The 26,814-nt window shown below is 41.2% G+C and overlaps 1 protein-coding gene across 8 annotated transcripts in view; it reads right to left on the reverse strand.

The window, feature by feature from the left end:
* Window positions 1-263: 263 nt before the first annotated feature.
* The window catches only part of LOC128690841 (solute carrier family 35 member G1), a 380,509-nt gene continuing 353,958 nt past the window's right edge, over window positions 264-26,814 (reverse strand). For all 8 annotated transcript variants that reach the window (XM_053779582.2, XM_053779581.2, XM_053779586.2 and 5 more), the window contains 3 exons: window positions 9,556-9,848; window positions 5,281-5,415; window positions 264-2,018 (listed from right to left, as the gene is read on the reverse strand). In XM_053779582.2, coding sequence (XP_053635557.2) covers window positions 1,164-2,018; window positions 5,281-5,415; window positions 9,556-9,705 — 1,140 coding nt within the window. In that variant the 5' untranslated portion in view covers window positions 9,706-9,848 and the 3' untranslated portion in view covers window positions 264-1,163. The remainder of the gene's footprint in view (window positions 2,019-5,280; window positions 5,416-9,555; window positions 9,849-26,814) is intronic.

Below are 26,814 nucleotides of genomic sequence, written 5' to 3' on the forward strand. Positions count from 1 at the left end.
ATATATATATATATATATATATGTGCAAAACAACCACTCTGAAAGAATAGAGAAATTCCAAGCGCGTTCGTGACTACTCACATTATCAAGGAACTATGATAATGTGAGTATTCACGAAAGCGCTTGGAATTTCTCTATTCTTTCAGAGTGGTTGTTTTGCATATTCTGAAATCACCTGTTTACTGTGATCTTATTGCATATATATATATATATATATATATATATATATATATATATATATATATATATATATATATATATATATATATATATATATATATATATATTATAATAAACAACTGATGTCCAAAACCTTTCAGAGCAATACTTCATGATCTACTGTAAACTAGAACTGGAATTTAAAAATTACATACATAAAAACCACTTAAACAACGCATAATTAGTAGGACAAATAGTAGTGGAGATGCAATATAAACAAAATAAATTATACATCAGAAATAATGATAGACAAGTCATCAATGATACTTAACATTAACTGTCTTTCAAGAGTGAGGTTACATATAAGGATTCTAGAGGAACACATAAGAATGACCTCAAATTCTATTAATTACATTCAGTACAACGATTCTAAAACTAAATCTGCTCCGCTTATCTCACTACTAAACGAAATACCGAATGGAAAAATATATCTCATTTTCAAGAAATTATTACCATTATTTAATTAAGGATTTATAACCTATCTACACTTTGATTAAACCTCTGTAAAAACTATAAAAATAGAGAAATGTGTATTGTGGGGAAGCAGATCTTCCCTCGCCAACACACACACGCACACACACACATACACACTATTGCTATACTCCAACTCTGCTCCCGTCTTGGACAGAAAGAATAATAGAAATTGTCATTATTAAATGCCTAGATTTTTTTTCTACACTGCGTAAAAAAATGTTGCTTTACTTAAATAAAATACGTAAATTTTAAACTATTGATAATAATCTTTAAGTGAATAGGATTTTATAATTTTTTAACTGAGCTGCCAGAAAAAAAAATGGGCACAGCAATCTCCAACCGCCACCAACAAAAGAATATGAACTTAAAATTAGGAATTTAACTAGCCGACTACAATTATGTGTGCATCTTTGTGTTTAATCACTCTGAGAGAACTCGGTGACCATAGCAGTACACGTAGGTCCCGAAGGTCAGCACGTAAGACATCGAAGTCTCCTACGAGTAGCTGATGTCTCCGGTAAGGACATCACCCACTTACGGAACCCAGTCAGTAAGACGCACGACGTCACCAAGAGAGCGCCCAGCAAGCTCAGTCTGTCCGGCAGCTCATGGAAGAAAATTGCCTGCCATATAAACGCAAATACAACGTCAGCTGTCCGCGCGATGGAGACAGGTCCTGCTTGTTCTAGCTGCAGGGCTTTTGTCAAGAGAATTTGTCCACCGAAACTGAAGGCGCCAATGGCAAGGATTAGATATCGCTCACTGCCGCAGCGGGGGATACATATATCACCTCTGAGCCACGACACCACTGGCGTCAAGAGCAGTGCTATCACCGCAAAGTTGGTCATGATCACAGAGAAGTGCAGCCCCTTAAGCACTCGCAAGATTACATAAACATTAGCGGCGACTACGGTACCACCAATAGCCGCTGCGGCGCCCCACCAATTCTCCAGAGTGTAGGCATCAGAGAGGGAGCCGAAGAGCAGCGGCGGTCGGGCGATAAGAATAACCCCAGCCACAGTCAGGAGAATCACAACACCATGGAAGAGCCCACACGGTTCCCCCAGGAACACTCGCGCAAACACCGCAACGAACACCGGCACGCTGAAGACGATGACTGAGGCGTCGGCGAGTGGCATATGTCTGAAGGCGTAGAACTGTAGCATAAGAGAAGTAGCTCCTACTAGCCCTCTCAGCACCAGCATGAGGCGCAGGCCCCGAGGGAAGGGAGTGTCGCCCCTTCGTATTATGAGCGGCAGAGTCGGCAACAGGATCCCAATAAATCGGAACACCGCAAGCTCCATTGGGCTCACATCTGACAGAATCTGTGGAAATTTGTTTTTATTATGCGAGTGTCCTTTTATCCACTCCCCTCTCTTTTAAACATACATTATAATATTTATATATGTCGTACCGAATAGGTAAAAGTAGTCAATTAGCAATAACTCATTTAAAATTAAGTCCTTTCTAACATTTTCTCTTATACGTTTAAACATATTTTTTCATTTATGTTAATGTAAAAATTAATAATTTTGTACAAAAGAACCCTCAAGGAAGGTTCCTTGACGCTGATGAGGGGCTCTTGATCTGAGGAATTGGATCTGTGCTCTGGTTCCCTGAATTGAGCCTGAATACCTTCCATCCCCCCCACATTCGCCCCATAATCCTACGGGTTTAGCGCTCCCCCATGATTATAATAATAGTGTACCAAAAGAACCTTAGTAAACTTATCTAACCTTATTATAACAAGCGCAATTTAATTTAGCCTAATCCAACTAAATATATCTTATATAAGTTTTCATTTAATTTGATAATAAAAAGACACAATGAAATATATTTTTTTCGTTAGGCTCAAAATGATTTTTGCGAAATTATTGCATACAAAAATTTTCGCTTCCCTTATTCGGCAAGAAGAGCGTTGCTTTAAGCCAAAATCCTAAGTTTTGCCTATTCTGCAGGATATATATATATATATATATATATATATATATATATATATATATATATATATATATATATATATATATATATATATATAATGTCGTGCCGAATATGTAAAACTGGTCAATGAGCAAGAACTCATTTAAAATTAAGTCCTTTCTGAAATTTTCTCTTATACGTTTAAAGATATATTTTTTTCATTAATGTTAAGGTAAAAAATTTTAATTTTGCACCAAAAGAATCTTAGAAAACTTACCTAACCTTATTATAACAAGAACAATTTATTTTAGCCTAACGCAACTAAATATATTTTAGATTTGTTTACAGTAATTTAATACTAAACAAACACAGTGAAATATTTTTTTTCATTAGGTTCAGAATGATTTTGGCGAAATTATTGCATATACAAATTTTCGCTTGTCCTATATGGCAAGATGAGCGTTGCTATTTAAGCCAAGATCGCAAGTTCTGCCTATTCGGCACGACATATATATATATATATATATATATATATATATATATATATATATATATATATATATATATATATATATATATATATATTGACACTAACATGCATACACTGGAATATTTTTTTAGAAATGATTTATAAGTCTCCTCCAGCTCCAAGAAGCTGGACGGGAACCGAGAATGCAACAAGCATTTGTCCTCTGGATCGCCACACTGAGACGCTGGAAGAGGAGAGAAGCAGCCATGAGTCTCCAGCAGTATCGGTGAACCTAGAATCCGGTTTATTGAGGAAGCCTGTTGAACGTCATTTTCAAGTTTATATTGTAATGTATATAATGTAAAATATGGATATATGAAGTGCAATGGAATTCAGAGAAAGTATTAACAGTCCACTCGAAGAATATAGACTGTGAAAAAATAATTATGTCACTAAAAGACCAAATTAATGAAATCGTAAGAAATTCATATAAAAGACATTTGACACCACTGTTACATTTATGTTGATGTTTGTGGACGTCATCACTCCTGCGGCCCGTTATCGAGAAAAATCTAATTGAAAAGAAAAATTGCAGGAATAAAGCATTGAGAAATATACAAAAAAGTTAAGATATGTGTATAATGAATGTAAGTAAAAGTTTGTAAGATTTGCCTGCCATCTTTAATGTCCAGTAGACAAAATATTTTCCACTGACATAGTTAAACAATTCCATGCCGTCTGGAAAAATGTTACATGAGGTAGTGATAAAAAAAATAAATATACATATATATATATATATATATATGGTTTAGAAAGACACGTAAGCAAACACTATAACATATTTATTAGAAAACGTTTCGGTCCTGGGACCTTGATCACTTCTAACATACAGAGGTAGAAAGACATTATATATATAGGCGGAGAGTGAGATGTGACGCACGTGACCTGAGGAATGTCATAAGAACATAAGAATGGAGGAACACTGTAGAAGGCCTACTGGCCCATGCGAGGCAGGTCCTTATCAAAACAACCTCTGCCTATGATGAGGACCAGTAGACGATGAAATCATGTGACTCCTGTGTTGTTGGGTTGGTGCTGCTTAAGTATCATGTATGCCAATGATACTTAAGCAGCACCAACCCAACAACACAGGAGTCACATGATTTCATCGTCTACTGGTCCTCATCATAGGCAGAGGTTGTTTTGATAAGGACCTGCCTCGCATGGGCCAGTAGGCCTTCTACAGTGTTCCTCCATTCTTATGTTCTTATGACATTCCTCAGGTCACGTGCGTCACATCTCACTCTCCGCCTATATATATAATGTCTTTCTACCTCTGTATGTTAGAAGTGATCAAGGTCCCAGGACCGAAACGTTTTCTAATAAATATGTTATAGTGTTTGCTTACGTGTCTTTCTAAACCAACTTGTCGGTATTTATTACCAAGGTTTATACCATATATATATATATATATATATATATATATATATATATATATATATATATATATATATATATATATATATATATTGGTTGGACAGGTGTTGACTAGGACCTACTTACACTAGTGGATGGTTCCACTGAGATCCCGCCTCCTGCTTGGACTCGCCTGACTTCAGTATGTAAGCCACTTCTACGGCCGTATGCTGTACTTTCTACAAGAGTGATGGACTAAACACATTGATTCCAAGCTGAGAGACTGATTGCCTCAAACTCCTCCTCTCCTTATACCTTTCTACTTTTTATTGGACTGATGAAGCCACTGTGTGACGAAACGTTTCTTCGATAAAGATTACCATATGTTGCATAAATGTCTCAATCTTCAACTAGTCGGTTTTCAAAACCATTTATCACAGGTATAAGGTGACAAAATGAGGCATAAAGTAACAAAAGAATCGATAACGAAGATATTTTAGCATTGTAAACATAGTTATAAGGTGAGTAAAAAAAAATGGGATAAAGGGATGTTATAAAAAAAATCACAAATAGAAAGACAAAATAATGAACTGAACTCAAAGAGGGAGACAGTAAGTGCTGCAACTACTGGAAATTTTATCAAGTTTATGATAGATAAAACAATGAATTCACCGTGAGAATAATTCCACTCCAGCAATTGCAAACAAATAATCACACACCAGATCTGCCCAAGACAGCAGTTGAAAAAAAAACTGAAGAACGATCGTGTGTGTAGGTCTTACCTTGACAATGACCGAACACAGTGAGAAAAACAGTGACGAGAAGACTGCCATGAAGAGGCCGACGTGGGGTAGTGCGAACATCCTCCCTGTTACCCTGTTACCGCCACCGTCACCGCCACCTTCACCACCACCGTCCTGTTCACGGGAAATCATCAATTAGCCATCACTCAGATAGCAGCATGTCATAGGAAGATTGCTCACATTGAGATAACCTAAGGATTTATCACAGTCAACCAGGATTCGAAACCAGGTCGTTAGCTGTCCGCGGCGCAGGGGGCAACAGTCTGACACCTGAAATCCCTAAGCTACCAGTGTCACACATGACCTTGGGTGCCCTGCAGAGTATACCACATATTCTGCTTCCCTGGGGAATAATTCCATCAGACAGGTGCGGATGTTGTATACAAAAATAACACTAATACCCTCTGTGTGTGTGTGTGTGCACGAGAGATGTATTAACGAGTTTTTCTAAGTAAACATGGTTAAAAAAAGTATGCAGACACATCCTCTCGTATGCAGACAAACGCATGTAAGTAAACAAGTGTGCATAAGTTAGTAATGAGTAGAAGACTTCACATTTCAGGTGTGTCACAGTAACTCATTACTGTAAATCACTGAATATTTATTATTATTATTATTATTATTATTATTATTATTATTATTATTATTTACAGGTTTACATACAAAAAACTAACTGATGTAGTCCCTGCTGCGTGAAAATACTTCTGGAATCCTCTTTTTAAATATTTATCTTTTATATAATACGTTTAAATTTGATGAAGGCCCATATTGTTTCATACTATGGAACAATGCTCTTCTCCAGACTGAGGGACTGACCACCTCAAAACTTTAAGGGTGATGGACTGATTACATCGTCTTCAAGTATCTTCTGCTTCTATCAACTTTTCTGTACTTGACTGAAGAAGCCTACTGTGTAGGCGAAACGTTTCATAATAAAGATACCTAACTGTTGCATATGTGTCTTACCTAACAACCTGTCGGTATTTCATACCATTTTAATGTTCAGAGTTGTAGTTGCGTGGAACAGTCTTCCCAGTGGGGTGACAGAGGTTAGGACCTTGGGTAGCTTTAAGAAGAGACTGGACAAATATATGAGTGGGAGGGGCTGGGTTTGATTGGTGTCAAGGGGTACGGGAGTTATTTCTTGAGTAGCTTTAGGTAGATGTCGTTTTGATAAGGACCTGCCTCGTATGGGCCAGTAGGCCTTCTGCAGTGTTCCTACATTCTTATGTTCTTATGTTCTTATGTACACACCCACACACTACCTGAGTATATAAATGACAACCAGCATGGATTCATGGAAGGCAAATCCTGCGTCACAAACCTTTTGGAGTTTTATGATAAAGTAACATAAATAAGAAACGAGAGAGAGGGGTGGGTTGATTGCATTATCTTGGACTGCAAGAAGGCCTTCGACACAGTTCCTCACAAGAGATTAGTGCAGAAACTAGAGGATTAGGCGCGTATGACGGGAAGGGCACTTAAATGGATCAGAGAATACCTGACAGGGAGGCAACAACGAGTCATGGCGTGTGATGAGGTATCACAGTGGGCACCTGTGACGAGCGGGGTCCCACAGAGGTCGGTCCTAGGACCAGTGCTATTTTTGGTATATGTGAATGAATGATGGAAGGGATAGACTCAGAGGTGTCCCTGTTCGCAGATAATGTGAACTTAATGAGGAGAATTAAAGCAGATGAGGATCAGGCAGGACTTCCAAGAGACCTGGACAGGCTGGACACGTGGTCCAGCAACTGGCTTCTCGAATTCAACCCTGCCAAATGTAAAGTCATGAAGATCGGAGAAGAGCAAAGAAGACCGCAGACAGAGTATAGGCTAGGTGGCCAAAGACTGCAAACCTCGCTCAAGGACAAAGATTTTGGCGTGAGTATAACACCGAGCACGTGTCCGGAAGCATACATCAACCAGATAACTGCTGCAGCATATGGGCGCCTGGCAAACCTGAGAATAGCGTTCCGATACCTAAGTAAGGAATCTTTCAAGACACTGTGCACCGTGTACGTCAGGCCCATACTAGAGTATGCAGCGCCAGTTTGGAACCCGCACCGGGTCAAGCACGTTAAGAAATTAGAGAGAGTGAAAAGGTTTGCGACAAGGTTAGTTCCAGAACTAAGGGTAATGTCCTACGAAGAAAGGTTAAGGGAAATCTGTCTGACGAAACTGGAAGACAGGAGGGTTAGGGGGACATGATAACGACATACAAAATACTGCGTGGAATAGACAATGTGGACAAAGACAAGATGTTCCAGAGAAGGTACACAGAAACAAGGGGTCACTCTTGGAAGTTGAAGACTCAGGTGAGTCACAGGGATGTTAGGAAGTATTTCTTTGGTCATAGAGTGGTCAGGAAGTGGAACAGTCTGGCGAGTGATGTAGTGGAGACAGGAAGCATACATAGCTTTAAGACGAGGTATGATAAAGCTCATGGAGCAGGGAGAGAGAGGATCTAGTAGCGTTCAGTGAAGAGGAGGGGCCAGAAGCTGAGTCTCGACCCCTGCATCTACAATTAGGAGAGTAAAATTAGGTGAGCACACACACACACACACACACACACACACACACACACACACACACACACACACACCTAGAAAGGAATGATCTCATCAACAGCAGCCAACATGGTTTCAGGAACGGGAAATCCTGTGTCACAAACCTACTGGAGTTCTATGACATGGTGACAGCAGTAAGACAAGAGGGAGAGGGGTGGGTGGATTGCATTTTCTTGGACTGCAAGAAGGCGTTTGACACAGTTCCACACAAGAGATTAGTGCAAAAACTGGAGGACCAAGCAGGGATAACAGGGAAGGCACTACAATGGATCAGGGAATACTTGTCAGGAAGACAGCAGCGAGTCATGGTACGTGGCGAGGTGTCAGAGTGGGTACCTGTTACCAGCGGGGTCCCACAGGGGTCAGTCCTAGGACCAGTGCTGTTTCTGGTATTTGTGAACGACATGACGGAAGGAATAGACTCCGAAGTGTCCCTGTTTGCAGATGACGTGAAGCTGATGAGAAGAATTCATTCGATCGAAGACCAGGCAGAACTACAAAGGGATCAGGGCAGGCTGCAGACCTAATCCAGCAATTGGCTCCTGGAGTTCAACCCCACCAAGTGCAAAGTCATGAAGATTGGGGAAGAGCAAAGAGGACCGCAGACGGAATGCAGTCTAGGGGGCCAGAGACTACAAACCTCGCTCAAGGAAAAAGATCTTGGGGTGAGTATAACACCAGGCACATCTCCTGAAGCGCACATCAACCAAATAACTGCTGCAGCATATGGGCGCCTAGCAAACCTCAGAACAGCATTCCGACATCTTAATAAGGAATCGTTCAGGACCCTGTACACCGTGTATGTTAGGCCCATATTGGAGTATGCGGCACCAGTCTGGAACCCACACCTAGCCAAGCACGTAAAGAAACTAGAGAAAGTGCAAAGGTTTGCAACAAGACTAGTCCCAGAGCTAAGAGGTATGGCCTACGAGGAGAGGTTTAGGGAAATCAACCTGACGACACTGGAGGACAGGAGAGAGAGGGGGGACATGATAACGACATACAAAATACTGAGAGGAATTGACAAGGTGGACAAAGGATGTTCCAGAGATGGGACACAGCAACAAGGGGACACAGTTGGAAGTTGAAGGCATAGATGAATCACAGGGATGTTAGGAAGTATTTCTTCAGCCACAGAGTAGTCAGGAAGTGGAATAGTTTGGGAAGCGATGTAGTGGAGGCAGGATCCATACATAGCTTTAAGCAGAGGTATGATAAAGCTCACGGTTCAGGGAGAGTGACCTAGTAGCGACCAGTGAAGAGGCGGGGCCAGGAGCTTGGAATCGACCCCTGCAACCTCAACTAGGTGAGTACACACGCACACAATGGAGCAGGAAGAGAGAGGACCCAGTAGCAACCGGTTAAGAGGCGGGCCCAGGAGCTAGGACTCGACCCCTGCAACCACAAATAGGTGAGTACAAATGAGTGAGTACACACACACGCGCACTCAGTGTATAACCTTTCGTTGATTAAATTACATACCCACGTATGAGTATGTATGTAGAGGAGAGGGAATACCACCAGGAAATATACACCGAGAGGTGTATAAATCTGGGTGAATATATAATGAGTAGTTACTTTAATCCCAGTTTATTATTACCTGGAGGTGGACACGTTACCTGCGTCCTTGATGATCCTCGCGTAGTTGATAGGCTTAAAACCCCATTAATCAACCAATACCCACCTGGTGGCGCCGTGCCCCAAGGGCACGAGGGAGGGGTGGGTGCTCCCCCTCTACTAAGGGCTCCAGTTCAATCCCTGTGTCATGGAGGTCAGGGGCGGGGCGGTGATGAGGGCGGTGGAGACGTAAGTGTTGGTGGGTGTGACGCACCATCCTGGAGGTGGGTCACCGCGGGCTGCACACTCCCACCCTGCTGCTGCTGCTGCTGCTGCTACTGATGCTGCTGCTGCTGCTGCTACTGATGCTGCTGCTGCGTCTTCTGCTGTAGCGCCGCCACTCACACACACCCATCCTGCCTGCAAGAGCAGAGAAGAGTGAGCCATATAACAAGCCAGACATTAACTTGTGTTACGATCGTTAACTTAACCCAACATTTAAGGTTTAAATAATAAGATATTGCAAGGACCCCAATGGAAATAAGCCATTTTGTCTGACTTTTTTAGGTTATGCTAGGTAATTTACACTATGATAATTGTACTTATGTGTACCTGTGCCTAAATAAACTTACTGTATATAGAATCTAGAAATCTGCTGCAGTGTGTGAAAAAAAAAATATTAGAATACAGAAGGACGTGTTGCTAACTTTGTACTCGTTGAAGATTGAGACACTTATGCAGCATATGGGAATCTTTATTCAGGAAACGTTTCGCCACACAGTGGCTTCATCAGTCCAATACAAAGAGGAAGGCGTAAGGAGATTAGGAGTATGAGGTAATCAGTCCCTCAGCCTGGAGTCGATGTGTTCAGTCCATCAATCTTGTAGAATGTACAGCATAGGGCCGTAGACGTGGCTTATATACTGCAGTGAGGTGAGGTGAAGCAGGCGGAGGCGGGGTCATAGTGGTACCATCCACTAGTCGAAGTAGGTCTTCGTCCAAAGGTTGAACAAGTGTTGAAGAATTCTTTGTAACAAGATCCCATGATGCTGCAGTGTCTGACAGTTGTGATGAATGGTTTGAAAAACCGACAAGTTGATGAAGCCACTGTGTGGCGAAACGTTTCCTGAATAAAGATTCCCATATGCTGCATAAGTGTCTCAATCTTCAACTTGTCGGTTTTTCAAACCATTCATCACAACTTTGTACTCACCTATATAAGAACATAAAAGAGAAGGAACACTGCAGCAGGCCTACTGGCCCATGCGGGGCAGGTCCAAGTCAACCCCCGGCTTAGACCAATGACCCACCCAGTTGGGTCTCCTCCACTCAAGGAAGGAGCACGGCATCTGACCCAGCAGCACCAGCTAGTCAGATCCAACTCACACCTACCCACACCCACTCATGTATTTATCCAATCTATTTTTTAAAACTACACAAGATCTTAGCTTCTATAATGGTACTTGGGAGTTTGTTCCACTCATCCACAACTCTATTACCAAACCAGTGCTTTCCTATATCCTTCCTGAATCTGATTTTTTTCAGCTTAAAACCATTGCTGCGAGTCCTGTCTAGGCTAAATATTTTTAGCACGCTATTTACATCCCCTTTATTCATTCCTGTTTTCCATTTATACATCTCAGTCATATTCCCCCCAATACTACGCCTTTCTTGAGAGTGCAGATTCAGGGCCCTCAGTGTATCCTTATAGGGAAAATTTCTGATACGTGGGATCAACTTTGTCATCCTCCTCTGTACGTTTTCCAGAACATTTTTATCCATTCAGTAATACGGTGACCAAAACTGTGCAGCATAATCTAAATGAGGCCTAACCAAGGATATATAGAGTTAAAGAACAACCTGAGGATTTCTATTATTTATTCTTCTTGATATGAAGCCAAGGATTCTGTTAGCTTTACTGCGAACGCTTATGCACTGTTGTCTTGGTTTCAGATTACTGCTAACCAGAACTCCTAAATCCTTTTCGCAGTCAGTAATATTAAAATCTACATTATTTAGTTATATATCGCATGGTTATTATCCTTTCCAACATTTAGAACTTTGCATTTGTCTATATTAAACTGCATCTGCCAATTCTTCGACCACTGCATCAGTCTATTCAAATCATCCTGGAGTGCTCTAATGTCCTCATTAGAATAAATCGGACGGCCTATTTTGGTGTCATCAGCAAATTTGCCTATGACGCTATTTATTCCCTTATCTATGTCGCTTATGCAAATTGTGAACAACAAGGGGCCCAGCACTGACCCCTGCGGAACACCGCTTGTGACGTACTCCCATTCTGATTTCTCCCCATTTATGCAAACTCTCTGCTGAACATCAAAATGGTATACAATACAGACAGGTTGTTAGGTAAGACACATATGCAACAGTTAGACAACTTTATTCCGAAACGTTTCGCCTACACAGTAGGCTTCTTCAGTCGAATACAGAAAGTAGGCAGGAACAGTAGAGATGTGAAGACGATGTAATCAGTCCTGACTATGGAACTGAACTGCTTCAGGCTGAGGGACTGACAACCTCAAATTCTACGATTTCAAGGGTGATGGACTGATTACATCGTCTTCACATCTCTACTGTTCCTGCCTACTTTCTGTATTCGACTGAAGAAGCCTACTGTGTAGGCGAAACGTTTCGGAATAAAGTTGTCTAACTGTTGCATATGTGTCTTACCTAACAAACTCTCTGCTGCCTATTTGTCAGCCATGCCAGGAAAAAATTTCTCCTCCTATTCCGTGTGCCTTAAGTTTCCTCAATAGCCTCTGATGTGGAACTCTATCGAAAGCCTTACAGAAGTCCATATACACAATATAATGGTATAAACCTTGGTAATAAATACCTACAAGTTGGTTTAGAAAGACACGTAAGCAAACACTATGACATATTTATTAGAAAAACAGACAGAGGTTGTTTTGATAAGGACCTGCCTCGCATGGGCCAGTAGGCCTTCTACAGTGTTCCTCCATTCTTATGTTCTTATGACATTCCTCAGGTCACGTGCGTCACACCTCACTCTCCGCCTATATATATAATGTCTTTCTACCTCTGTATGTTAGAAGTGATCAAGGTCCCAGGACCGAAACGTTTTCTAATAAATATGTCATAGTGTTTGCTTACGTGTCTTTCTAAAACACACAATATAATATTCAATACACCTTAGCGAAAAAAGTTAGTAAATTCATAAGACAGGAACGCCCCATTGTAAAACCGTTCTGAGATTCATTAATCAATCTCTGCCTTTCAAAATGGCTGCATGGGTCGTGCCTTAGCTCCTGGCCCCGCCACTCAATTTGCCGCATTGTCTGGTTCATTTCCCCCCTAGCCTCGTGGACCCTGTCGTACCTGCTTTTAAAACTGTGTATGGAGCTTGCCTCCATCCCTTCTTTAAGATCATTCGGTTTCCTGACCACCCTGACTGAAAAACTACTTCCTAATGTCCCAATGGGTCTTCTGTCTTTAACGTCCAGCTGTCTACCCACCTCTCAAACATTTTATCCCTATATACTCTATCAATTCCTCTGAGTATTCTGTATATTGTTATCATGTCTCCCCTGATTCTTTTGTCCTCCAGTGCCGTTAGCTTAAATTCCGTTAGCCTCTCCTTGTAGCTCATACGCCCTTAGATTTGAAACTAATCTTCTTGCATTCCTCTTCACTTTCACCAGCTTCATAACATATTTTCTTAATTGTGGGTTCCATGCCGGTGATGCATACTCTAAGATAGGCCTGACATGTTGTTGTAGATGAATGGTTGAATGTTGTATTATGAGCCCTGGCTCACTCTTTGTTGAGATCCCTGAAGTCCACTCTTTTCCTCTATTTGATCTACTGGAGTATGCTTCCTGCTGTTCTTGCCTGCTTCTCAAGTTATTGCCCCAGGCTCTTGTCGGCTACAGTATCTTGTAGTCTAGGAAAATGCAGTTCACCCATTAGTCTCTCTAATCTCACTTCTGTTACTGTATCATAGAATTCATACAGGTTGGTAAGACAAGATCTGCCATCTCTGAACCCGTGTTGGTTACTGTTTATGGAGAACAATGACGCACAATACCGTGACTGTAACAATACATAAATAACCCGCACATAGAAGAGAGAAGTTTACGGCGAAGTTTGGGTCCGACTTGGACCATTTACAAGGCCATACTAACACACTCACATTGCAAATGGTTCAAGTAGGACCTAATCCTCGTTGTAAGCTTCTCTCTCCCTTGTGTGGGTTATTGTGTATTGTTTTAATATTGGTAGAATTACCGACAATATGTTAAGTAAAAGGACACAAGAGCAACTGATGTGACTTTTTATTGTGACAACGTTTCGATCTCCAGGAGCTTTATCAAGCAGTTACAAACATTACACTGGAATTCCACCAATTACTTCATGAAATTCAACGATGCCCAACTAGTGATCAGGGAGCCTAATTTCCGCAGACGTAAATGCCTTGAATCATCGTTAATCGAAGTTTCTAACACAATGAAGCAAAATACAGGCAGCTTCATCTTATCTGAAGTATTAGCAAAAATCCCTGCCATCACATAGTCTCTGGTGCTAATGTGTTAGGTAAGACACATATGCAACAGCTAGATATCTTTATTATGAGATAAAGATATCTAACTGTTGCATATGTGTCTTACCTAACAACCTGTCGGTATTTTATACCATTTTAATGTTCACTCTGGTGCTAATACTACACATGAACGTAACAGAGGAGGAACACTGAAACAAACCTTCTCAAATCCAACCACCTACAGAAATATTTGTCTAAACTATTTTTATGCTACCCAAGTAATAGCTTTTATAACTTTTTACTCATGTGCAAGATGACTGTTCTACCATATTGTATTACGTCTACTACAACTAATGTTAATGCTACTACTACTTCTATTATTAAATCTCACTCTAAGCCTATGTATATCCTCTGTATCCATGTAATGTTTGTAATGGCTTGATAAAGCTGGAGAGCGAAACGTTGCCACAATAAAATGTCACATTAGTTGCATTTGTGTCCCTTTATTTAACATATTTGTGCTCTGCCACTCTCTTGTTTATCTTCTCCACTGTGATGAATGGTGTGAAAAACCGACAAGTTGAAGATTGAGACACTTATGCAGCATATGGAAATCTTTATTCAGGAAACGTTTCGCCACACAGTGGCTTCATCAGTCCAATACAAAGGGGAAGGCGTAAGGAGAGGAGGAGAATGAGGTAATCAGTCCCTCAACCTGGAGTCGATGTGTTCAGTCCATCAATCTTGTAGAATGTACAGCATAGGGCCGTAGACGTGGCTTATATACTGTAGTGAGGTGACGTGAAGCAGATGGAGGCGGGGTCATAGTGGTACCATCCACTAGTCGAAGTAGGTCTTCGTCCAAAGGTTGAACAAGTGTAGAAGAATTCTTTGTAACAAGATCCCATGATGCTGCAGTGTCCGACAGTTGTGATGAATGGTGTGAAAAACCGACAAGTTGAAGATTGAGACACTTATGCAGCATATGGAAATCTTTATTCAGGAAACGTTTCGCCACACAGTGGCTTCATCAGTCCAATACAAAGGGGAAGGCGTAAGGAGAGGAGGAGAATGAGGTAATCAGTCCCTCAACCTGGAGTCGATGTGTTCAGTCCATCAATCTTGTAGAATGTACAGCATAGGGCCGTAGACGTGGCTTATATACTGTAGTGAGGTGACGTGAAGCAGATGGAGGCGGGGTCATAGTGGTACCATCCACTAGTCGAAGTAGGTCTTCGTCCAAAGGTTGAACAAGTGTAGAAGAATTCTTTGTAACAAGATCCCATGATGCTGCAGTGTCCGACAGTTGTGATGAATGGTGTGAAAAACCGACAAGTTGAAGATTGAGACACTTATGCAGCATATGGAAATCTTTATTCAGGAAACGTTTCGCCACACAGTGGCTTCATCAGTCCAATACAAAGGGGAAGGCGTAAGGAGAGGAGGAGAATGAGGTAATCAGTCCCTCAACCTGGAGTCGATGTGTTCAGTCCATCAATCTTGTAGAATGTACAGCATAGGGCCGTAGACGTGGCTTATATACTGTAGTGAGGTGACGTGAAGCAGATGGAGGCGGGGTCATAGTGGTACCATCCACTAGTCGAAGTAGGTCTTCGTCCAAAGGTTGAACAAGTGTAGAAGAATTCTTTGTAACAAGATCCCATGATGCTGCAGTGTCCGACAGTTGTGATGAATGGTGTGAAAAACCGACAAGTTGAAGATTGAGACACTTATGCAGCATATGGAAATCTTTATTCAGGAAACGTTTCGCCACACAGTGGCTTCATCAGTCCAATACAAAGGGGAAGGCGTAAGGAGAGGAGGAGAATGAGGTAATCAGTCCCTCAACCTGGAGTCGATGTGTTCAGTCCATCAATCTTGTAGAATGTACAGCATAGGGCCGTAGACGTGGCTTATATACTGTAGTGAGGTGACGTGAAGCAGATGGAGGCGGGGTCATAGTGGTACCATCCACTAGTCGAAGTAGGTCTTCGTCCAAAGGTTGAACAAGTGTAGAAGAATTCTTTGTAACAAGATCCCATGATGCTGCAGTGTCCGACAGTTGTGATGAATGGTGTGAAAGATTTCCATATGCTGCATAAGTGTCTCAATCTTCATCTTCTCCACTACCTTGCATGGTATACATGTCAGTGAGAAACTGGTCTGTAGTTGAATACTTATTTACTGTCTCCTTTCCTAAACACTGGGACGACGTTCACTGTCTTCCAGATCTCTGACAACTGTGTCGTGACAATGGCTTGTAGATCATACCTAGTGGCTCGGACAGTGCTTCTGCTCCCTCTTGCAGAGGTGACGCCCTGTCAAGTCTCGTTGCTTTTGATGTATCCAGCTCCATCGAAGGTTTATTTTTTTTCATTTCTTTCCCTGGTCTTTGTACGGTGTCCAGTACCTGTCGGTGTACCGATTCTTCGAGGCTTTCTGGAACTGCCTTTTTTTCCACTGATAAAACCTCTTTACATCGTTTGTTCAACACTTCGCAGACTTGTTATTTTTTGAGAGATCTCATTCTTCCTTTTCTCCTTTTTTCAATCAAATTACCTGGTCTTTTGCTGCCGTGTTTCTTCTGTTTTGGCTGTGAAACAATTTTGGTTCAGACTTGGCTTTAGCTGGCTGTCTGTCTGTGTACGGTCATGTATACGTACATACAATGCGTGCGTGTGTGTTCTTGGAAACCTTTTGGTATAAGATAACTATAGATGAATGAACATCAAAATGGTATACAATACCGACAGGTTGTTAGGTAAGACACATATGCAACAGTTAGACAACTTTATTCCGAAACGTTTCGCCTACACAGTAGGCTTCTTCAGTCGAATACAGAAAGTAGGCAGGAACAGTAGAGATGTGAAGACGATGTAATCAGTCCATCACCCTTGAAGTCGTAGAATTTGAGGTTGTCAGTCCCTCGGCCTGGAGAAGTTCAGTTCCATAGTCAGGAACTATCTGAAGATTAAGCGACAGTGTGGAGACTTAAATACTGTCGGAAGGAGAGGTGCAGGGTAGTAGTAGTAGTAGTAGTAGTAGTAGTAGTGAGAGGCAACTGAGAGGTCATGTCCCTCTCAGATCCAACCCTTCTCACTTGAAAAGCTTGTCCAAGGTGTTTTCTGTACCAAGATGCCACGTGTTGCAGTGTCTGACAAGATGAACATCAAAATGGTATACAATACCGACAGGTTGTTAGGTAAGACACATATGCAACAGTTAGACAACTTTATTCCGAAACGTTTCGCCTACACAGTAGGCTTCTTCAGTCGAATACAGAAAGTAGGCAGGAACAGTAGAGATGTGAAGACGATGTAATCAGTCCATCACCCTTGAAGTCGTAGAATTTGAGGTTGTCAGTCCCTCGGCCTGGAGAAGTTCAGTTCCATAGTCAGGAACTATCTGAAGATTAAGCGACAGTGTGGAGACTTAAATACTGTCGGAAGGAGAGGTGCAGGGTAGTAGTAGTAGTAGTAGTAGTAGTAGTAGTGAGAGGCAACTGAGAGGTCATGTCCCTCTCAGATCCAACCCTTCTCACTTGAAAAGCTTGTCCAAGGTGTTTTCTGTACCAAGATGCCACGTGTTGCAGTGTCTGACAAGATGAACATCAAAATGGTATACAATACCGACAGGTTGTTAGGTAAGACACATATGCAACAGTTAGACAACTTTATTCCGAAACGTTTCGCCTACACAGTAGGCTTCTTCAGTCGAATACAGAAAGTAGGCAGGAACAGTAGAGATGTGAAGACGATGTAATCAGTCCATCACCCTTGAAGTCGTAGAATTTGAGGTTGTCAGTCCCTCGGCCTGGAGAAGTTCAGTTCCATAGTCAGGAACTATCTGAAGATTAAGCGACAGTGTGGAGACTTAAATACTGTCGGAAGGAGAGGTGCAGGGTAGTAGTAGTAGTAGTAGTAGTAGTAGTAGTGAGAGGCAACTGAGAGGTCATGTCCCTCTCAGATCCAACCCTTCTCACTTGAAAAGCTTGTCCAAGGTGTTTTCTGTACCAAGATGCCACGTGTTGCAGTGTCTGACAAGATGAACATCAAAATGGTATACAATACCGACAGGTTGTTAGGTAAGACACATATGCAACAGTTAGACAACTTTATTCCGAAACGTTTCGCCTACACAGTAGGCTTCTTCAGTCGAATACAGAAAGTAGGCAGGAACAGTAGAGATGTGAAGACGATGTAATCAGTCCATCACCCTTGAAGTCGTAGAATTTGAGGTTGTCAGTCCCTCGGCCTGGAGAAGTTCAGTTCCATAGTCAGGAACTATCTGAAGATTAAGCGACAGTGTGGAGACTTAAATACTGTCGGAAGGAGAGGTGCAGGGTAGTAGTAGTAGTAGTAGTAGTAGTAGTAGTAGTAGTGAGAGGCAACTGAGAGGTCATGTCCCTCTCAGATCCAACCCTTCTCACTTGAAAAGCTTGTCCAAGGTGTTTTCTGTACCAAGATGCCACGTGTTGCAGTGTCTGACAAGATGAACATCAAAATGGTATACAATACCGACAGGTTGTTAGGTAAGACACATATGCAACAGTTAGACAACTTTATTCCGAAACGTTTCGCCTACACAGTAGGCTTCTTCAGTCGAATACAGAAAGTAGGCAGGAACAGTAGAGATGTGAAGACGATGTAATCAGTCCATCACCCTTGAAGTCGTAGAATTTGAGGTTGTCAGTCCCTCGGCCTGGAGAAGTTCAGTTCCATAGTCAGGAACTATCTGAAGATTAAGCGACAGTGTGGAGACTTAAATACTGTCGGAAGGAGAGGTGCAGGGTAGTAGTAGTAGTAGTAGTAGTAGTAGTAGTGAGAGGCAACTGAGAGGTCATGTCCCTCTCAGATCCAACCCTTCTCACTTGAAAAGCTTGTCCAAGGTGTTTTCTGTACCAAGATGCCACGTGTTGCAGTGTCTGACAAGATGAACATCAAAATGGTATACAATACCGACAGGTTGTTAGGTAAGACACATATGCAACAGTTAGACAACTTTATTCCGAAACGTTTCGCCTACACAGTAGGCTTCTTCAGTCGAATACAGAAAGTAGGCAGGAACAGTAGAGATGTGAAGACGATGTAATCAGTCCATCACCCTTGAAGTCGTTGGATCTGAGAGGGACATGACCTCTCAGTTGCCTCTCACTACTACTACTACTACTACTACTACTACTACCCTGCACCTCTCCTTCCGACAGTATTTAAGTCTCCACACTGTCGCTTAATCTTCAGATAGTTCCTGACTATGGAACTGAACTTCTCCAGGCCGAGGGACTGACAACCTCAAATTCTACGACTTCAAGGGTGATGGACTGATTACATCGTCTTCACATCTCTACTGTTCCTGCCTACTTTCTGTATTCGACTGAAGAAGCCTACTGTGTAGGCGAAACGTTTCGGAATAAAGTTGTCTAACTGTTGCATATGTGTCTTACCTAACAACCTGTCGGTATTGTATACCATTTTGATGTTCATCTTGTCAGACACTGCAACACGTGGCATCTTGGTACAGAAAACACCTTGGACAAGCTTTTCAAGTGAGAAGGGTTGGATCTGAGAGGGACATGACCTCTCAGTTGCCTCTCACTACTACTACTACTACTACTACTACTACTACCCTGCACCTCTCCTTCCGACAGTATTTAAGTCTCCACACTGTCGCTTAATCTTCAGATAGTTCCTGACTATGGAACTGAACTTCTCCAGGCCGAGGGACTGACAACCTCAAATTCTACGACTTCAAGGGTGATGGACTGATTACATCGTCTTCACATCTCTACTGTTCCTGCCTACTTTCTGTATTCGACTGAAGAAGCCTACTGTGTAGGCGAAACGTTTCGGAATAAAGTTGTCTAACTGTTGCATATGTGTCTTACCTAACAACCTGTCGGTATTGTATACCATTTTGATGTTCATCTTGTCAGACACTGCAACACGTGGCATCTTGGTACAGAAAACACCTTGGACAAGCTTTTCAAGTGAGAAGGGTTGGATCTGAGAGGGACATGACCTCTCAGTTGCCTCTCACTACTACTACTACTACTACTACTACTACTACCCTGCACCTCTCCTTCCGACAGTATTTAAGTCTCCACACTGTCGCTTAATCTTCAGATAGTTCCTGACTATGGAACTGAACTTCTCCAGGCCGAGGGACTGACAACCTCAAATTCTACGACTTCAAGGGTGATGGACTGATTACATCGTCTTCACATCTCTACTGTTCCTGCCTACTTTCTGTATTCGACTGAAGAAGCCTACTGTGTAGGCGAAACGTTTCGGAATAAAGTTGTCTAACTGTTGCATATGTGTCTTACCTAACAACCTGTCGGTATTGTATACCATTTTGATGTTCATCTTGTCAGACACTGCAACACGTGGCATCTTGGTACAGAAAACACCTTGGACAAGCTTTTCAAGTGAGAAGGGTTGGATCTGAGAGGGACATGACCTCTCAGTTGCCTCTCACTACTACTACTACTACTACTACTACTACTACTACCCTGCACCTCTCCTTCCGACAGTATTTAAGTCTCCACACTGTCGCTTAATCTTCAGATAGTTCCTGACTATGGAACTGAACTTCTCCAGGCCGAGGGACTGACAACCTCAAATTCTACGACTTCAAGGGTGATGGACTGATTACATCGTCTTCACATCTCTACTGTTCCTGCCTACTTTCTGTATTCGACTGAAGAAGCCTACTGTGTAGGCGAAACGTTTCGGAATAAAGTTGTCTAACTGTTGCATATGTGTCTTACCTAACAACCTGTCGGTATTGTATACCATTTTGATGTTCATCTTGTCAGACACTGCAACACGTGGCATCTTGGTACAGAAAACACCTTGGACAAGCTTTTCAAGTGAGAAGGGTTGGATCTGAGAGGGACATGACCTCTCAGTTGCCTCTCACTACTACTACTACTACTACTACTACTACTACCCTGCACCTCTCCTTCCGACAGTATTTAAGTCTCCACACTGTCGCTTAATCTTCAGATAGTTCCTGACTATGGAACTGAACTTCTCCAGGCCGAGGGACTGACAACCTCAAATTCTACGACTTCAAGGGTGATGGACTGATTACATCGTCTTCACATCTCTACTGTTCCTGCCTACTTTCTGTATTCGACTGAAGAAGCCTACTGTGTAGGCGAAACGTTTCGGAATAAAGTTGTCTAACTGTTGCATATGTGTCTTACCTAACAACCTGTCGGTATTGTATACCATTTTGATGTTCATCTTGTCAGACACTGCAACACGTGGCATCTTGGTACAGAAAACACCTTGGACAAGCTTTTCAAGTGAGAAGGGTTGGATCTGAGAGGGACATGACCTCTCAGTTGCCTCTCACTACTACTACTACTACTACTACTACCCTGCACCTCTCCTTCCGACAGTATTTAAGTCTCCACACTGTCGCTTGATCTTCAGATAGTTCCTGACTATGGAACTGAACTTCTCCAGGCCGAGGGACTGACAACCTCAAATTCTACGACTTCAAGGGTGATGGACTGATTACATCGTCTTCACATCTCTACTGTTCCTGCCTACTTTCTGTATTCGACTGAAGAAGCCTACTGTGTAGGCGAAACGTTTCGGAATAAAGTTGTCTAACTGTTGCATATGTGTCTTACCTAACAACCTGTCGGTATTGTATACCATTTTGATGTTCATCTTGTCAGACACTGCAACACGTGGCATCTTGGTACAGAAAACACCTTGGACAAGCTTTTCAAGTGAGAAGGGTTGGATCTGAGAGGGACATGACCTCTCAGTTGCCTCTCACTACTACTACTACTACTACTACTACTACTACCCTGCACCTCTCCTTCCGACAGTATTTAAGTCTCCACACTGTCGCTTAATCTTCAGATAGTTCCTGACTATGGAACTGAACTTCTCCAGGCCGAGGGACTGACAACCTCAAATTCTACGACTTCAAGGGTGATGGACTGATTACATCGTCTTCACATCTCTACTGTTCCTGCCTACTTAAGAACATAAGAACATAAGAACATAAGAACGAAGGAACACTGCAGAAGGCCTACTGGCCCATGCGAGGCAGGTCCAAGTCTCCTACCGGCTTAAGCCAATGCACCCAACCCAGTCAGGTCAGGTCACATTGACTTAAGGGAGGAACACGGCAACCGACCTGGTAGCACAAGCTATCAGGTCCAACTCACACAAACCCACATCCACTCATAAGAACATAAGAACATAAGAACGAAGGAACACTGCAGAAGGCCTACTGGCCCATGCGAGGCAGGTCCAAGTCTCCTACCGGCTTAAGCCAATGCACCCAACCTAGTCAGGTCAGGTCACATTGACTTAAGGGAGGAACACGGCAACCGACCTGGTAGCACAAGCTATCAGGTCTAACTCACACCCACCCACATCCACTCATGTATTTATCCAACCTATTTTTAAAGCTACACAACGTTCTGGCCTCTATAACGGTACTTGGGAGTTTGTTCCACTCATCCACAACTCTATTACCAAACCAGTACTTTCCTATATCCTTCCTGAATCTGAATTTTTCCAACTTAAAACCATTGCTGCGAGTCCTGTCTAGGCTAGATATTTTCAGCACACTATTTACATCCCCTTTATTTATTCCTGTCTTCCATTTATACACCTCAATCATATCCCCCCTAATTCTACGTCTTTCTAGAGAGTGCAGATTCAGGGCCCTTAGTCTATCCTCATAGGGAAGGTTTCTGATACATGGGATCAACTTTGTCATCTTCCTTTGTACATTTTCCAGAGAATTTATATCCATTCTGTAATAAGGTGACCAAAACTGTGCAGCATAATCTAAATGAGGCCTAACCAAGGATGTATAGAGTTGAAGAACAACCTGAGGACTCCTATTATTTATGCTTCTTAATATGAAGCCAAGGATTCTATTAGCTTTATTGCGAACACTTATGCACTGTTGTCTTGGTTTCAGATTACTGCTAACCAGAACTCCTAAATCTTTTTCGCAATCCGTAATATTAAGATCTACATTATTTAGTTTATATGTGGCATGGTTATTGTCCTGTCCAACATTTAGAACTTTGCATTTGTCTATATTAAACTGCATCTGTATTCGACTGAAGAAGCCTACTGTGTAGGCGAAACGTTTCGGAATAAAGTTGTCTAACTGTTGCATATGTGTCTTACCTAACAACCTGTCGGTATTGTATACCATTTTGATGTTCATCTTGTCAGACACTGCAACACGTGGCATCCTGGTACAGAAAACACCTTGGACAAGCTTTTCAAGTGAGAAGGGTTGGATCTGAGAGGGACATGACCTCTCAGTTGCCTCTCACTACTACTACTACTACTACTACTACTACTACTACCCTGCACCTCTCCTTCCGACAGTATTTAAGTCTCCACACTGTCGCTTAATCTTCAGATAGTTCCTGACTATGGAACTGAACTTCTCCAGGCCGAGGGACTGACAACCTCAAATTCTACGACTTCAAGGGTGATGGACTGATTACATCGTCTTCACATCTCTACTGTTCCTGCCTACTTTCTGTATTCGACTGAAGAAGCCTACTGTGTAGGCGAAACGTTTCGGAATAAAGTTGTCTAACTGTTGCATATGTGTCTTACCTAACAACCTGTCGGTATTGTATACCATTTTGATGTTCATCTTGTCAGACACTGCAACACGTGGCATCTTGGTACAGAAAACACCTTGGACAAGCTTTTCAAGTGAGAAGGGTTGGATCTGAGAGGGACATGACCTCTCAGTTGCCTCTCACTACTACTACTACTACTACTACTACTACTACCCTGCACCTCTCCTTCCGACAGTATTTAAGTCTCCACACTGTCGCTTAATCTTCAGATAGTTCCTGACTATGGAACTGAACTTCTCCAGGCCGAGGGACTGACAACCTCAAATTCTACGACTTCAAGGGTGATGGACTGATTACATCGTCTTCACATCTCTACTGTTCCTGCCTACTTTCTGTATTCGACTGAAGAAGCCTACTGTGTAGGCGAAACGTTTCGGAATAAAGTTGTCTAACTGTTGCATATGTGTCTTACCTATAGATGAATGGTTCAGAGAACCGACATGTTGATAAATTAGACACATGTGCAACTCTTGGGTATCTTTATTGAGGAAACGTTTCGCCACACAGTGGCTTCATCAGTCCATACAAAGGAGAATCTTGAAGAACAGGAGGAGAATGAGGTAATCAGTCCCTCAACCTTGAGTCGATGTGGTCAGTCCATCAATCTTGAATAGAATACGGCATACGTGCTGAGAAGGAGTTTATAAACCGTTGGCAGGAGAGGTGAAGCAGTCATAGGTCGTGTAACATTTGTTCAATGTTGAAGTAGGTCGTGCCCAAGAATTAGGCAAGCGAAGAATTCCCAAGTATTAAGATCCCAAGAAGTTGCAGTGTCTGACAGGTTTGTAGATGAATGGTTCAGAGAACCGACATGTGTCTAATTTATCAACATGTCGGTTCTCTGAACCATTCATCTACAAACCTGTCAGACACTGCAACTTCTTGGGATCTTAATACTTGGGAATTCTTCGCTTGCCTAATTCTTGGGCACGACCTACTTCAACATTGAACAAATGTTACACGACCTATGACTGCTTCACCTCTCCTGCCAACGGTTTATAAGCTCCTTCTCAGCACGTATGCCGTATTCTATTCAAGATTGATGGGCTGACCACATCGACTCAAGGTTGAGGGACTGATTACCTCATTCTCCTCCTGTTCTTCAAGATTCTCCTTTGTATGGACTGATGAAGCCACTGTGTGGCGAAACGTTTCCTCAATAAAGATACCCAAGAGTTGCACATGTGTCTAATTTATCAAGATAACTATATATATATAACTATATATATATATATATATATATATATATATATATATATATATATATATATATATATATATATATATATATATATATATATATTATATATATATATATATATATATATATATATATATATATATATATATATATAATATATATTATATATATATATATATATATATATATATATATATATATATATATATATATATATATATATATATATAATATATATATATATATATATATATATATATATATATATATATATATATATATATATATATATATATATATATATATATATATATATATATATATATATGCAATAAGTTCACAGTAAACAGGTGATTTCAGAATATGCAAAACAACCACTCTGAAAAAATAGAGAAATTCCAATCGCTTTCGTGACTACTCACATTATCAAGGAACCATAGTTCCTTGATAATGTGAGTAGTCACGAAAGCGCTTGGAATTTCTCAATTTTTTCAGAGTGGTTGTTTTGCATATATATATATATATATATATATATATATATATATATATATATATATATATATATATATATATATATATATATATATATATATATATATAAGGGACAACCAACCTTATTCAACTAAAAATATGTTGGTTCTCCCTTACCATGAAAACTTGGTTGATATGCCTTCTCTTCTCAAGACTTTTAATATTAAAGTTGTATTTAAAAATCTTGATACAGTAAAAAAAACTTTTGATAAAGAATTCCCCCCAAAATGCTGACGGATGTGTGTATAAGATTCTTTGTGAAATATGTGATAAAGTTTATTACGGTCAAACTGGTAAACGTTTTGCAACTAATGTGACAGTTTATTGTTGCAACATTTCGCTCTCCAGGAGCGGATAAAGCTTCTGAAGAGCGAAACGTTGCCACAATAAAATGTCACATTAATTGCACTTGTGTCCTTTTACCTAACACAAATCGTTTCACAAAAAGTAGTTTTGAAAATAATATGAATATTTCTTTTTGGCATATATAAATTGGATTCATTTATAATTAATAAAATTTGGAAACAATTTAAGATACATTAGACAAATTTTTTTTGGGTAGAATATAAGCTGTGTTTTACGGATCATTGACTACATACCTACATCATCCTGAAAAGTCAGGTGTTGTTGGGTGGCAGCGAGGTGTAGTCTCGTCCTAATATGCCTTCCTGTTAACCTTTTATTTTCATAGTTCCTTGATAATGTGAAAAGTCACGAAATCGCTTGGAATTTCACTATTTTTTCACAGTGATTGATCTGCATATTGTGACATCATCTGTTTACTCTGCTCTTATTGCATATATATATAAATGAGATACGATAATAAAAATAATAATAATTTAAAAAATGAGCGTTGATGTTGCTTTGTAATGGGAAAGGGATGGGAAGTGAAGAGGAGAATGAAGGGGCGTTAACAGAAAGCACGGCGGTTCGATACATAGGTTGGACCCTTTTAAGCCCTCCTCTCACTCCCATATTCACCTTAATTTTATTCAAACTGGCTACTGCCCACAAGTAAGTTAAATATCTGGTCACAACACTATCACAAGAGTGACTACAACACAAGAAACAAAGATGCAGTATCTTGTATTGTGGTGGCTTTATCGTATTTTTTACGTCGTCAAATATTTGGATTTCATAGCGGACTGGCTGCATACTTGACCTCTTAGGTATGGCCAGTCAGCCTTCAATAGTATCCAGCACCATTGAAGGTTTATTTTTCATAGACGCACGAGCATACGCATAAGAGAGTGGTCTGAGCACCAGGGACCAAATACTCGGAGTGATTGACCTAGTGACCGCGTAATGTTCTGGCCATTAGGGACCAGGTACTTGAGTGGTGGTGACATCTTATTTGTCAGGAGAAATCTAAAAGTCTTCCCTGGCACATCCCTTAGTCATGTAGTGACCCGTTCAGTAGAACTCTTGCTAACTTCATCAGTTCAGTCAGGGCTGATGCTTAACAAAGGGTACATATCAC

Source organism: Cherax quadricarinatus, chromosome 24 (genome assembly GCF_038502225.1).
Source record: "Cherax quadricarinatus isolate ZL_2023a chromosome 24, ASM3850222v1, whole genome shotgun sequence".
Lineage (NCBI taxonomy): Eukaryota > Metazoa > Arthropoda > Malacostraca > Decapoda > Parastacidae > Cherax > Cherax quadricarinatus.